This window comes from Semicossyphus pulcher, unplaced genomic scaffold, assembly GCF_022749685.1.
Source record: "Semicossyphus pulcher isolate SPU_LCO1_2020_fin unplaced genomic scaffold, fSemPul1.0.p SCAF_17, whole genome shotgun sequence".
Taxonomy (NCBI): Eukaryota; Metazoa; Chordata; class Actinopteri; order Labriformes; family Labridae; genus Semicossyphus; species Semicossyphus pulcher.
In genome coordinates, this window is record NW_027211681.1 from 15,141,937 (window position 1) to 15,156,626 (window position 14,690).

Below are 14,690 nucleotides of genomic sequence, written 5' to 3' on the forward strand. Positions count from 1 at the left end.
GCACAGGAACGTCATCTGAATAAAAAAACATTGTGTCTAATTAATCAACAACCTACTACATTGTAAAATGTGCCTGTTGCCTGTTGACGCTACAGTTTTTGATAAATGTATCCCTATTAAATAAGTTATTGAACGGGCCTCCTGCATGCTGTTATAGTCATAGCTTATAGTGCTGTCAGCTGCACATGATCACAGAATTGACAAAAGTCGAAGCTTTCAGAGTGCCTGATGATTCATCCTGAGTCACAGTAGGAGAAACGCATGAGGGGGCGTCTGTAGCTCATACCTGCTTTAATTGCTGTATTTCACAGCAGAGTGTTGCTCGTCCCTCATGCAGGCGACTGCAAATACAGACGCGTATGATGAAAGCACAGACATTTAGTAGCACTTGTAAGCATTTATTTTGACACAAAATCCACAGTTTTTGTCAAATAAAGTAGCGCAGATGTCCCTGTCTAACACTAGAATCTCAATGAGCATCAATGAAAAAAACTCAAAATGCAAGAAACCTGAAAAACAACCGTTACTTTGTGAAAAAAAAGCACCAGGAAATGTGCAACCAAACAAATATTCAAAAATGTGAGAGCTTCTCATTGTTTGGATTTTACATCAGAAATCTCTATGCTATACACCAAGATATAAAATTAGCTTGATATTCATGATGACATAAAAATGTTTGGATATTTATATCGACAAATATCATGTTAACATCAACGATCAACTTTGGCCTGATAATAAGCAACAATGATTTGACATCACGACAACACGGCTGACGGTTACTCCCTCACACATGCGTACAACACACTGAAGAGCTGCAGGTAGAAATGCACAAGGATACCCTCAAAGAACACCACGGTTTGTAGTAATATTAATCTGAACTATTCCACGTAGAACCACATCACACACTTCTATAAATCCTGCTGTCTCGTAGCTGCAGGAGGAAAAGGAGAACACTTTGTTTCCCGTGAGACAAACAGTCTTTAGTGATCCTGAATCAACAGGGTTTGATGTTTTTGTTTTTTCCTGGCAAACGAGTTCAGTCGCACTAATGTGGGCTCTGTGTTTGTTTTTCGACTCTTCAATTCTTGGCATTACAAAATAAAGTCAGTACAAATATAGAGTAAATACTATCTTGATAATCAGAAGTAAACAGTCCTTTTTACAGTCAAAACTCAGCGAGGTAACAGTCTTATATCAGGCCTTGGCCTTCAGTGGCAATGAGGGTAGAGTTTGGGCATTTTGTCTGTACATACTAGCTGCTGACAAGGCAAAACAAAATCAAACTAGTCCTATATATACTGAACTCAGTTTGGCTTCAATGTAAAATCAGAATAAAAGTGGTCCCTCAAGGTGCCATATTACCATTACATTCAAGCCACAGAGCGAAACATCAGTGCTTCCAAGAGATAAAGGCCTCACATTGTTTACACTAAAAAATCTTTTTATCAGTATGGACAAACAAATATTCACTTTGTTGCTTTTTATGTCTTCTTAAGTTTCAATTTAAAGTAATAATCTCAAAGATTTATGTAATGTAAATAAATGCCTGTTAAGTTACTATCTGTCGCAGAATGAGGTAACACAATGGTGATTGAGCCTATGGCCCACTGATGAAAGCCTTTGCATTTGCATATGTACAAGTGGCACCCAGTTAGTGACGCATTTTCCATCACCCAGCAGTGGTTGGTCTGCCAGAGACGGTAGGCGGAGCTAAGCGGCTGCTTTTCTGTTCTCTGCAAGTGTTGCGAGTAAACTCTAAAATCTACTATGGCTGAACAAACAAAGAAAAGATCGATAACTACAGATACAACTTCAAAAATAAGTCAATTCCAAAGAAAAAGAAACAAATTCAACGCTCACATGAAGGCAAACAGTCTAAAAAGGAAAGCGACCGTCAGCGAGGAAAATCAAGAGTTACAACCGGAGCCGACCGTGGACATCTGGTTAAATTGGGAAACGTCCTCCTGCAATTAACGTTAATCACCATTAGTGGCACCAAAGAGAACAAAACTGAAATCTTTGAGATTGAATCTTTAAATTCCTCTGTACAATTTTTCTACTGTTTAGTAGTGCTAAAGAATATATATTTGAATAAAGAGGTTTTTCATTTTTATGTTTCATCACAACACATATTTCCATATTAGAAGATTCTACCAAGTCACGCAGGAGCAGATTCATAATGGTGGGTGCTTCAAATAGTCTTCAAATAAGTCATTTTCGTTTCAGATTCAATTCTTAGTCTTGCCTTCTTCCTTCTTCTGCCTTCTTCCTTGGGTGTAAAAGGAAACATTTTCATTTTAGTGGCTTAAAAATATTCGCTGCAGGAGAGGGAAGTTTTTTGTGTCCAAATTTACAGAAGGGAAATCCGAAAACACCATCGGAAGAACTGAAAGTGTTGATTGACTTCAGGTATTTATTTTTCAGAAACACAGATGCTTCGTTCTTAATGTAATGTTAATACACGAGAGGCACAAACTGGGGCTACAAGGTAAAAACCAAATAATCTGAGTTTGCACTTGGGAGAAACCTTGAGCCAAAGGCTTTTAAAATGCAGTGTAATGTACAATCACGGGCCTCTGCCCAGCACAGCTCACGGATCGGTTATAAAGAGGTAAATGTCTTTTTTTCACAACAGCTAATTTCCTATTAACCAGCATCAACTAGAGTAAGGAAACAAGTGTGAATACTATTGCTAAATACTATTTTTGCAAAGATCACATGAACTATGTGCTGTGTATATTTTATAAAGAGACTGCTAAGCACTGCTAGAAAATGTTTGACCATTTGATGTACAACTATTCACAATTTACAGAAATCACACACACACAGAGACTCACTCACATAGCAGCAGTAAACTAAAAAAATGCCTTACGGAAAATCTATATTCATCTAGGCACCATATACTTTGATCAACATACACTGGCTCGAACTAATGAGAAGGAAACAGCTTTCCCTTCTCGCGCCAAAAAAGGTACAGCAACCAAAAGGCTTTTATTCTGACATGTTCAGAGGATGAAGAGTCTCCGTTAGAGACCACTCACCGCTGAGTCACAGCGAAAGAGCTTTAAAAGAGTGTCCAAGAAAACCTTCACGGCAAACCCAAACTGCAACACACGCCGGCTCGCACTCCCTATTAAAAAGGTACAAACACACAATTTGTCTGACAAATGAAGTTCACATTGAGCTACACCGAGGCCACATTATCTGCCCATAGAATTATAAATGAGTTGAAAGCTTTGCCTTTCATGCATCTGACAATTAAGTCGGCTTCGCACCGAGCCAAGGACACAACAAAGTGGCCTCTACAGAGACATCTGTCTCATTATAACTACGGCAAGACAAACATGTACGGAAAGGTGAATCGAGACATTCTCTCTCTCTCTCTCTCTCTCTCTCTCACACTCGGTCTTCAAACTATCAGCACATTTTGTACTTGGGATTAGAGAGTACGTGTGTGCTATTCCACCTGTTAATACCACGGCTACCTTGATCTAAACAAAGGATGTACAGAGCATCAGTCAAGGGTATCAACCGAGGCAGAGGCTAGTCTCTAGTGACAGACGCTGTACAACTGGACATCAACAGACATTATTTACATACAATAACGGACACATTTAAAGACAAGCAGTCTCTGAAGGGACTACCTTCAGCCACAGCAATAGTAAAAAGAGGCATTAATCTGACTGTGTCTTTAAACCCCAACGTCCTACATTTACACCTATGATATTTCTCAAGGATTACAGACAGACAATACAACACACCTCAAAGTGTCTCCTCAAAGCCCACGCCTGGCACGTTGTACTGACTTGCTGCAGTGTTGGTTTTCAGTCAACAACATGCTCCGTAAACAGTTGAAGTATTTATATTTTTTGTTGCGATGCATAACCTTTTACATTCATTATCAACGATGAGATTAGGTTTTAAGTTTCTTCCTTGTAAAAACTAAACAGTCCGTCCATGAAGGAATCAGATTTTACATTGCCTTGCAAAAAAGACGGCAACGACGACCAGGAACATGTTCAAACACGTTAAATCCAAAGTCAAACAGTCAGTTAATTAAACAGTATAATCATATAACAGTCTGAAACAACAAACCATTGTAAAGCTTTGCCACCAACACTTTTTTTAACAATGTTTGCACCCCTTTTCCTCCAGGGAGCTACATAAGACACAATGTAGAAAACACACAGAATCAGTCATAATAGTTGCCTTCTCTCGTATATTCCTCTGATTCACAGAGTGAAGTATGCTGGTGAAAGCACAAACTCGCCACACTAAAAGAAAATATCACAGGTTAGTCTTGTGTCACTGAACCGTGCGTTCAAGAACTGACCTGTTCAAAAAGAAATGAAGATCACAGATGATGTGATCGGACACAATTTTGTTAGAGCTGCTCTTTTGAAAATGAAATGTTCATGAATTCAAACTCATAAACTCCTCGAGTATATAAAAAAGATTTTTTTTCTCCCCAAGACACAACAATGTCAGGAAATAGCAAACAGTCTTGTTCATTCTTATAGGTGCTGATTAAACTGCCTGGGTACAGCGTATGTACGGTTATATGAGGCAATGGTTCCCAACCTTCTTGAAAGATTGATTTTTGCTTCTTAGATTGTTTAATTTGAATGCTTTTTAAGGTTCACACCAAAAAGTAAAGACAGGAGAAACATCAGCAAGTTAGCACACGTTTTCATCTAGCTTATAATTCTAATAACTACATGATACCTCTGATTTAACTTGAGACCCCTTTGATGGGTCCAGACCCACAGGTTGGGAACCAATGACCATTTCTTATCAAACAGCTAAAATGCTTTTTTTTGCAGTGTTGCATGCAGAGAGAAGAGAGAGGAAAAGTTAATGGTAGAGGTATGTTGGCATTTTAAAACAGAGCCATTGGTAAAAATGGATTTGGTTAGCATGTGGGAGACGGGAGGCATAGAAAGAGGAATTAGCATTTTCATCACTTTACATAAAAAGATACACCTTCCCCCAAACCACAAATAAATGAGCTATATTAGGACTTTCAGACGTCAGCTTCTCTTCAAGTTTCTCATTTGAAGTGGAATAAAGAGAAATCAAGAGAGCACACTACTCATCCCGTCCCTCTGATCGCGGCCGTTACGGTAAGATCTGCAAGACTTTATTTCAGTGATTCAACTTTTCACCTACTAGTCTTGATCTACGAGGACGCCATCAAGCATAAACATCTCACTTTTTCCAACTGGTTTGACTACATCTCACTGGCTGTCGGCTTACGATGTCTCCACGGCGACGACGGCCTCGCCCGTCTTCCTCGTGACGCTGGAGGTTGAGGGGACGTGGCCGCGCTGCTCTGCGCAGTCGTCCAGGAGTGGTGACTGAGCAGCAGCCTTTGCTCGGAGGGAACAGTCCACGCTGTCGTGCAGCACCTCCGCCCTCTCTGCCTCCTTCGCAGCCTCTTTCCCTCCTTTACCAAAAAGCCCTTTCTGCACTTCCTCTTCCTCCTCTCTCTTCACGTGGCAGCGGCATACCTCGATGCCTGAGTCACCTGTTAGCCGGCGATGCCGGAAATGATCCTCCTCGTCATCTTCTTCTTCATCCTCCTCCTCCTCTTTTTCTTGCTTTTGCTCCTCTTTGTTGTTGCAATGTGTAAAAACAGCCACATTTGAGGACAGGAGAGCCGGTTTGGGGGGAGACAGAGTGGTCATGGGGGTTGAAGCACAATACGAGGCCTCTTTTTCTTTAACTTTCTGAAGGACCACAGCTCCGAGTGGGTCTGAGGAGACGAGAGGATTGACTTGACCTGGAGAGAGGGAAGATAACAGAATGAGGGGAGAAAGTGGGAGACGAGTCGGGTGTGAAGGACGAGTGTGTAAAGACAGAGAGAGCGGGGGAGCTGGAGGTGAGACTCCCCCACTACCATGAGAGGACCGTCTTTGAACAGGTACGACATCTGGAGTGACTGCAGGTATCACATCAGGGGGAGCTTGTGATGGAGGAGGCGTGGAAGGAGTTGGTGTAAAGTTAGCCCCGAGCCGTGGCATGACAGCGCAGTCGCCCCCTGCCTCACTGGGAGTGGAGATGTGGCTGCTGTCATACGTCTCGTCTGTCACCTGGACAGAGAAGGAGGTGCTGGAGGGCGAGGTGAGGGAGCACGACTCACAGGAGCAGCTGGTGTAGTTGTCGGAGCTCTGGGAGGAAGTCAGGCCACTGAGACCAGGGCCGGGGCCCAGGTAGGGAGGGCAGGGGTGACGGTGGTGGTGATGATGGAGGTAAGAGGAACTAGGACCCCCCATGGCACCTCCCTGCAAGGCGAAGACAGAGCTGTAAGGCGGAGGAGGGGTACAGGGCTGCGCCGCCACCTCCTCGTAGGAGGGCAACTTGAAGGAAGCCAGAAAACCTGCAACAAAAGAAAATGTAGTGAAATAGGATCAGTGTTCAATTGGAAATAAAATACATACATATGTATATTGATTACTTTACTATGCAGCAAGGATTTTAAAATGAATAAAGCTATTTTATTAAGTAATGGATACGGATTGATGTTCTACCACAGGACTACTTGCTAAAATAACAACTAAAGGAGATGCAAATCAAGCAAACCAGACATAAAACAACATAAATAAACATACTGAGGTCCAGCATCGAGGAAGGGTAGTTGCAGGCTCCGTTGTAAGCGATCAGATTGATCTCTCTCTGTCTCTGCTGCTGCTGGATCCTCAGCTTGGCCCGGCGGTGGCGGTAAGCACAGAAACAGCTGAAGAGGATCAGCACCGTCCACAGCAGCCAGAACCCTGCAGGAAACAGGAAATTAACCCACAATGACCCGTAATTTTCTGTATTATTCAAGCAAACAGGACACATTTGTTATCTGGGAATACAAATATTTGGTTTTACATTAGTGCAATCCATTCTCCAAAGCATACACGAGAGTTTGTGATTGAATACCAAGATACAACGTTCCTAAAGTCTTCCAGTTGGAATGTTGTAGGTATACAGAGGTATAAAGTAGACCACAGTTGTAAAAGTGAGTGATAAATGTTAAACAACGAATCCTAATGTGACTGCATAGCATACAGAATAAAGCTTGAAACATTGTTTGGTGCCTCCTAGTGTATATTTTGATCATAGCAATCATTTAGCTTGAGTTTAGTTTCTGAGTTAAAATCAACCAATATGATGACAACATCTCATAAGAGTCATAAGGTTCAGTGTACTTTATTTCAAACTGATCTCTGCAAATGAGATTACTGGATTGTCTGGTCAGCAAAGAGTTAATCTTGGAATTAGCTGCAGACGTTTAAGAGATTAAGAAATAAAATATTCTGGACAACATCCCTTTCTGAATTTCCTGTGTAGATACTTCTCACATACATCAGATTGTCTGCATTCTAACTGGACACATCCAGTCAAAACAGCAGAGAGTCACCATCACCATCAAACCCCAGATATGTTTAAGAGCTTTCAAAGGAGAAGAAGTCAGGTGACTCACACCAGAGTTCATAATAGTAGGTGCAGCAGCCTGTCTCTCCACAGCAGTGTCCTGTCTCACACAGGTAACCTGGATTGCTGTTTACCCCCGGACAGTACTTGGGACTGACAACAGGCCGGCTACCAGAACCCCCATGATGCTTCACCACCTAGTGGACAAAACACAGCATTACACATCATGACTGTGAAGATGATGTTACTGCACAGGAAAAAGTTAGAGTGGTTGGTATGGCGACAGTATTCACTGAGAAAGGTGACAGTATGAGCTGGAGTCCAGTTTTAACCACGGAGAGAAGTCTTTTAAAATACACCTGACATAAAGATCACTTGTTTGTTTTTTTCCAGAGTGTTTCTTTTGTTGTTTTTGGGGCTTTACCTTTTTTTTTTTACAGTTTAGATAACGCAGTCAGGAAACAGAGATAGAGAGGTCGGTATGACATGCAACAAACAACAACATTTGCGGTTATGTAGCATGCCATTCAGCAACCAAGGCGCTTCTTTTTCATAGCTTTCAGCTACAAGGTAAAGTCTGAGATTAAAATTGAGCCAAGGCGAATGTGATGGGAGTAACATTCATATCGATGAGTCATGTTTCTGATGACTTACAAATCTGATATTCACTCCTACTTTTATTGTATTTTAGCCAGTTTCATCAAATCCTGAGGGAAATATCTGCCGTTTTTACTGTTAAATGCTCCACTATTTTCCCCAGCTACACTTGGTCTGTCTGCTGTTTGTTAGTGTGCAGATTGTGTACAATCAGTTTGTCAGAGCTTCTGCTGAATAAAGCTGCCACAGTGTGCAACAAATAGGGTCGAAGTGAGCCTTATTTGCAGGCCATAAAACCAGATAACTTTACTTTACACATTCGGTCCATTGTTAATACAAAAATATAATGAGGGCCGCTTTAACAATATTTTTGTTAGATGACAAAATAGGTGTGTTTGTTAGCAGCAACAGGTTAAAGTTGAATTTAAAAAAAGTCTCACACCTTATTAACTGTCCGCACGTCAGCCTCCTTCTGAGTGACAGCCACCTTAAAGGAGAAATGAAAGGACCTCTGTGAATTTTACAGCTGCATCTTAATCATTAGCGAGTGAGTGTAAAGAAGAGTGGCAAGTGAAGCACTGAAGCCAGACATTTAAGATTTAATGCTCAACGAATCATAAAAAGCTGTTGCATTTCTCTGCTTGGGGGAGAAGAGTCTAGATGCAACAACCCACAATAATAATGCAGCAAGACGAGGTTTCTAAATCTGTTATGTACACAGTTACCAAACACGAGACTGAGATGTGCCAGCGAGTAATTATGCATCGCCATAGCAACAACTGAGGTATCGCTTTGAGGCTCTTTTTACTCATGTGGACAATGCTTTATATTTTCCAGTGGTATGAAATGTTTAGTGGTGGTTGAAGGTCGAGCTCCCTACCGTAGCAGCTTCAGTCCCGTCCAGCCCCTGCAGGGACATAGTCATCTGACAAAAAGACAAGAGTTACAGTGATTAAAATGGAGCAGGAGAGGGGGGAAATGATAAGAGAGGAATGTCAGTTGGCAGTATAAACTGTTTAAACAAGTCATACTGCAATGTCATTCTAGTAATGTAGCATGACAAAAAGGCCACTGAAGGACTCTTTTCATTGCCCTACACTCTTGGCTCCTGAAGGAGATGGGAAGGTCACTGGCTTTTTAACAAAACCAATTTCTCCCCTGTGGGATGAGATAGCAGACAGAAGGCACCAATTCCCAGACGCGTTACTAAAAGCCTGTGTGCTTTCTCCCTTTCTCTTTCCTATTTTCTCTCAGACGCACACACGCATGAAAAAGACAGACCTCGAAAGCTGTGATAACTGAAAAGACGTTCAAACTGTTACACTTGTCTGACCATCAGGTGGATTTAAAACAAAAAAAACGCATTATTCTAAAATTTGAGAACTCGAAAATGTACTGCATCACTTAATGAATTAACGTATTGATAAATCAGGAGTTAAAATCGATTAATTATTTGGGTTATGTTATTCTATCACAGTGCTCATTTTAAAATTCTGCCTGTCACTTACGCCTCTGTAAATGTCATGCAGGCCCACCGTCTGTAAAATGGGAAAAAAAGCCTGTGTGTGTGAGCTGCTGGATGTGGGCCCACGGACAAAAACAATGTGGACACACTGGGGGCTCGCTGCCTTGCAGCCATGTAAATGAGAACTCTTTTGTTAACAACTGGCTGCTGGTTATGTAGTCAGCATGGCGAACAATGTTGGCCACAGACTGTAGAGTTTGTGTTTATATGCGAGTGCACACATAACAGGTTCAGAATTACAACTACTGTCTATTTACAAAGTACAAAATGAGCCAAAATTCAACAAGCAGCAAAGTCCACACACAGCCCCAAAGCTGCAGAGATAACAACAGAAGCCAAAAGTTAGCCTGGACACCCATATTTACTGCAGAATATTATTCAGCTGTTTATTATTATTATTATTATTATTATTATTCAGCACACTTCTTCTGCAACTTATGCATCCAAGGTTTATAATATGACATAATAAAAAATTGCAGTTGCATCTTCCCTTGGACAGCACCTGATAACGTGATGTTTCTGCTACAAATTGATATGGTTGCTGGCAGCACTAAGTGGACATAATATTCACTAGAAGTGCTCAACGGCTGGGAGTTGATAAGAAATGTTTTGGTTCAGATAGCTGTTTCTTTGGCCTGGTTAAATTAAACTGGCAAAATGATGATTTACATGATCAAACAAAAAGTACAAATCAGAGGAAGCATACCAGCTAAAGGAACTCTGCAGGTGTCCTGGTACCACACAGACAGCCCGACAGAAATTCAACTGTTTTGCTTTAAGTTTCATGATTATGTCTTATTTTTATCTGCTCTGCAGCAGCTATTAACAGGTCAATAAAATGCCGTGCAAACTGTGTTTTTGTTTCGGATACACGTAGACCACTGAATATTGTGCACCACAAAACCCAACCTATTAGTCATGCTGCATATCCAACCGTCAAATACAACCTCAGTTGCTTCAAAAGTAAGTTTCCGTACTGTCATGAAAGTCACACAGTCAAGCAGGGGAAGAGGGGGGTCGAGTTCCTGTGGTTAGCCACCACACGGCACTAAGCCCACCCACATAAGTGTGGAGTGATCATCCAGACTCCTGCAGAGGCAACGGACTAACCACAAATGATATACACCCCTGGGGTCCGAAAGTTGTCAATAGCAACTAGAAGAAATGAAAGCTGTAAAAATAACTTTGTGTGTGTCATGCTTCCCCCTGAAAACCCCAAAAGATAATCAGTGTAGAAGGAACTGTGTGGAGTCTGACTGTGAAAGGCTGAAGGATTTTAGACAACATGCAAAATTATTTAAACTGCCTTATAACGTATAACAGAACAATGTGCTATTTAAATTGATAAAATAATATAATTCCATTGTAAACTTGGTACATCCTGCTTTAGCACTACTTTGTGCTTCATTATGGTTTGCTATTAAATTAAATGTACACTGAAGATGTGATTTACTCCTCCTGCTTTCACCTTTCAATGCCCGAGGGTTTGTGGTAAATATTGTGTACATGTCACTGTGACTGGCTGAAAATATATTGCTCCTTGATTACTTTCAAATTTTTCTACATGCAATGTAGTATTCGTTGTGGTATTCTAAATACAGTGGTACAAGCCTTAAAACATTCAGACACCAACAGACTTGAAACAAGGGAAACATAATCTTCAGTATTGAGCTGGCCGTGTCCTGAATCAGCAGCTTGCTGTTCTTCTGTTGGACAAGCTTTCGCAATAGATTTATGATGCTATAAGAGTCTGGCAGCAAAAGCTCTTGTAATCAAGCCAGCATATATTAAAACAAAATCCTTGTGCACCACCACACACTTTCTCAGCTATTTTGCTTAAAAAATATAGAATAAAAATAAAATCTTACTTTACTTTCAGCAACACAAGTCAACAAGTCACTACAACTTCTGAACTACTACTCCTGAAATGATATTAAACTAATATATTAATTTAGTATTCCCAGAGAGGGTTGACTGCATGCCTCAGATACCCTCTAAACCTGAAAGTAAATTTTAAAAACTATTGTAAAAATAATACCAAAATACTATTGACATTTTAAGCACATTAAAAAAGGTCCACCACTCTATAACTTATAATGACATGTTTTGCATCAACAACTAAGTCACAGACAGCCTTTCCACTGACTAAAAAACTAACAAAAAGCAACCAGATGACTTTACAGGTCACAAAACATTTGCTGCATTGCTGCAAAAACGCACCCATTGTCTCCAGAAATGTGTCAAAAGATATGGCCACTCAAGATAAAAGACTGAAAAGACAGATGAGTACAGAACAAGTTGAGACCACTGCTTGTCAACAACAACAACACAGGCCGAGGAAAGCATGTTGCTCTGCAGAATAAGTGAAGCCCAGCTGTTGGAAGCAATGTTTGTATCAAAGGGAAGCTGTGCAGTGCATTACCTCCTCTGCCTTCAGCCCGAGGCAGAATGTCAGCGTTTTCTCTGGATCCATGGCGAGAGCTGAATACCAAGCTAAACAGAGAAAAGACGAATGCAGGAGTGAGATGTTATACTGCTAAGCCCCCATCACCGCTGTCCCACTCAACAGATACGGTGGCCTCCTCATCCGCCATTGCCCGGACGGACAGACAGACGGACGGACAGATGCCCCTCCCAGACTCCGCTGCACACACACAGGGGAACCAGATCCCGACTCCTGCTCTGTTTTATGGATGGCACCGCGGATTACCACAGAGCAGACGGTTCTTTCGTCGACTGTTGTTTGCTGTAATGACACAGATTAGATGTTTTACTCTTTGTTTTCACACATAGGGTTGGAGCTTTGCATGATGTCATGCTTCTCCAGCCCACAGAGTACTTGTATGGGAGAGCTGCGGCTTTGATTGGCCGGAGCTCCCAGCAACAGCCGCACATGGGCCGCCTCGGCTGGGCTTTACTCACATATTGTACCTTTATTAACTACAACTGAGCGTAAAAACGCAACACTTGTCTATTTAGTGTTTGTAAGTGTAATTGCAGTGAAACAGAAAAATAACGTTTAAAAAAGGGACCGTAAGTTGTATGCAAAGGTTAGCTAAACAGACAATTTTGCTCTGTGATTATTTGTACCAGCCAGCCAGAACAAAAATCTAAATCACATTTAAGTGTATATCTAGTAGCCTATTAGAATGAATACTTGCATATTTTATCAAGTAAAATTGCCCAGTAAAAACCTGTATGAGAAATAAGTGAACCGGCAGAGGAACATACGCATAATATTAAATGTCTACAGTGTTTCAGTGTTGCTGCATTATGTGTAAAACACTGTATATTTTCCACGGAAGTGTTGCAAATAGAAATAGAAGCTAGGTCTGATTTTATTAACTACAGAATAGGGCTAGCTGTTTTGAAATCAATTACTTAAACCTTTTTTTTATTAACTCTAACTTCAATTAAGTACAATATTTTCAATACAATAAATAAATTCACAAAAAGTCACGTAACCCCAACGAGGTTACCTCATACCTGGATATAATGCTTACAAGTTAGGTAAATTGCTAACTGCTAACTGTTAGAGAAGGAAGGTGTTGGTGGCTAAAGAGCTAGCCTCCTCAAATCTTTTAGCTAACTTAAAGGGATGATACTTGTAAGGAAATGTCTTCCATTTTCATATTAAACACTTTGCAAATATAGCTAGTGATACCAAATTTTTTAGAGAAAAATTTGCACTTGCATATTAAAGCTCCTGAGGGGAGTTTTTTTCGCTAGTTATGAAACACACTGAATTTAATTCTGATTACTCTCTATGAGCTACAAAAGCAAACCAGACCATCAACAACAAGATTGATTATTTCTATATAGTTATTTTTAATGCCTGAAACTGCTGGTGGGGGGTAGGTGTCAGGCGAAACTTCACGCTGCCTTTGTTTACATTTTCCAGAGCAACATTTTAAAGTGAGTGATACATATGACTGTTAAAGAAAGCAGGATGACATTTTTTTTGTTAAAAAACACCACTTAAGCATGTACAGGACAAAATCAGCAAAGAGATAAGAGGTGCGGCTTTGTCCACAGGGGGCGCCAAAATCAACACAAACCAAAAGTTCGTCACAGCAGCTTTAAAGGGATGATACTAATTGTCTTACCGTCTTCCAAGTAGAAAAATGTAGCTAGTGATACCAAATTTTAGACAGAAAATTTTGCACTTGCATTTTAAACTCATCAAAGTAAGGTATAATTCCTGAAGAAGTATCCATTGTCAGGAATTTCTGGACGACGAGGAGGCCATAACCGTCTGATAGTATTATCTAGTTACCTCAAAAAGCTAACCATTAGCACAAATCGGTATTAGCCCGATTATTATTGAAATTATCTGGTAGCTAATTTAAAGGGATGGCACTTCAAGGAAAATTCTATTTAACATTTATTTTTATATTTCAACAAACGTTATTCAGTAATAGATTTAAGTATAGTTAGTATTACCTTATATAAGAAAGAAAATTAAAGCATAATTTTTACTGGCTGAAGGCAAAATATTAGCCAAAGATACGCACAACTGAAGGGGCAAAGTGAGCATTCTTTACACCGAGCAATTAGTTTTTTTAAATGGGCCAAAGACTGCTTCCAAAATATAATTTCTATCTTCTCAAGAAAACTGTTTTATTAATGTTGCCTTGCCGATCTGCGTACAGTATAGCTAGCTACCTAATATGGTCCGAACTACAGAAATGCAAACTGCTTGCTAGCTGTTTTTTGGATCACTGTCATCAAACTCTACCTCAATGTTTTCATTATCCTGGACCACTGTTCTGACTATTCTCTCTTCCTGTTTTAATTATAGCTCCTCCTCAATTTGTGGATAAAGTATGTGGAGTCAGTATTACAAAGCTAGCTTGGTGGGCCTCAAGATGTTGCCCCTTAGACTGCCCATAAAATCTGCCCCTTCCTTTATGGCTTTCAATTTTCTTCAAAAATGAATATATTCCATGCAAAAGTGAAATAAAGTCCATAAAAATATACCGAGATATATAGATGTTTATAAAGAGGAGGGGCTTTGAGAACATGATCAGCTTTCATGTTACAATATTGACTGTCCGTTGTGTTCAATGCATCTTAATGACATTTTGTGTCCCTTTGTCACAAGAGGGCAGCAGACTACAGGCTTTGTTTCGCTCACTCTGAGGCT

General features: G+C 40.5%; 1 protein-coding gene across 3 annotated transcripts; it reads right to left on the minus strand.

The window, feature by feature from the left end:
* Positions 1–5: 5 nt before the first annotated feature.
* LOC138595127 (WW domain binding protein 1-like) lies at positions 6–12,275 on the minus strand. 3 transcript variants are annotated; one of them, XM_069666462.1, is made up of 7 exons: positions 11,967–12,275; positions 8,900–8,944; positions 8,462–8,506; positions 7,472–7,619; positions 6,612–6,773; positions 5,257–6,379; positions 6–2,269 (listed from the first exon to the last, which is right to left on the minus strand). In XM_069666462.1, exons 1-7 carry the CDS (start codon positions 12,015–12,017, stop codon positions 2,236–2,238), a joined length of 1,608 nt encoding a protein of 535 aa, XP_069522563.1. In that variant the 5' UTR covers positions 12,018–12,275; the 3' UTR covers positions 6–2,235. The 3 variants fall into 3 exon arrangements, with proteins under 3 accessions (XP_069522563.1, XP_069522566.1, XP_069522564.1); XM_069666463.1 differs by having other exon boundaries at positions 2,244–2,269; positions 5,213–6,379; XM_069666465.1 differs by lacking the exons at positions 8,462–8,506; positions 8,900–8,944; positions 11,967–12,275 and having other exon boundaries at positions 8–2,269; positions 7,474–7,517.
* Between the last annotated feature and the right edge of the window lie 2,415 nt (positions 12,276–14,690).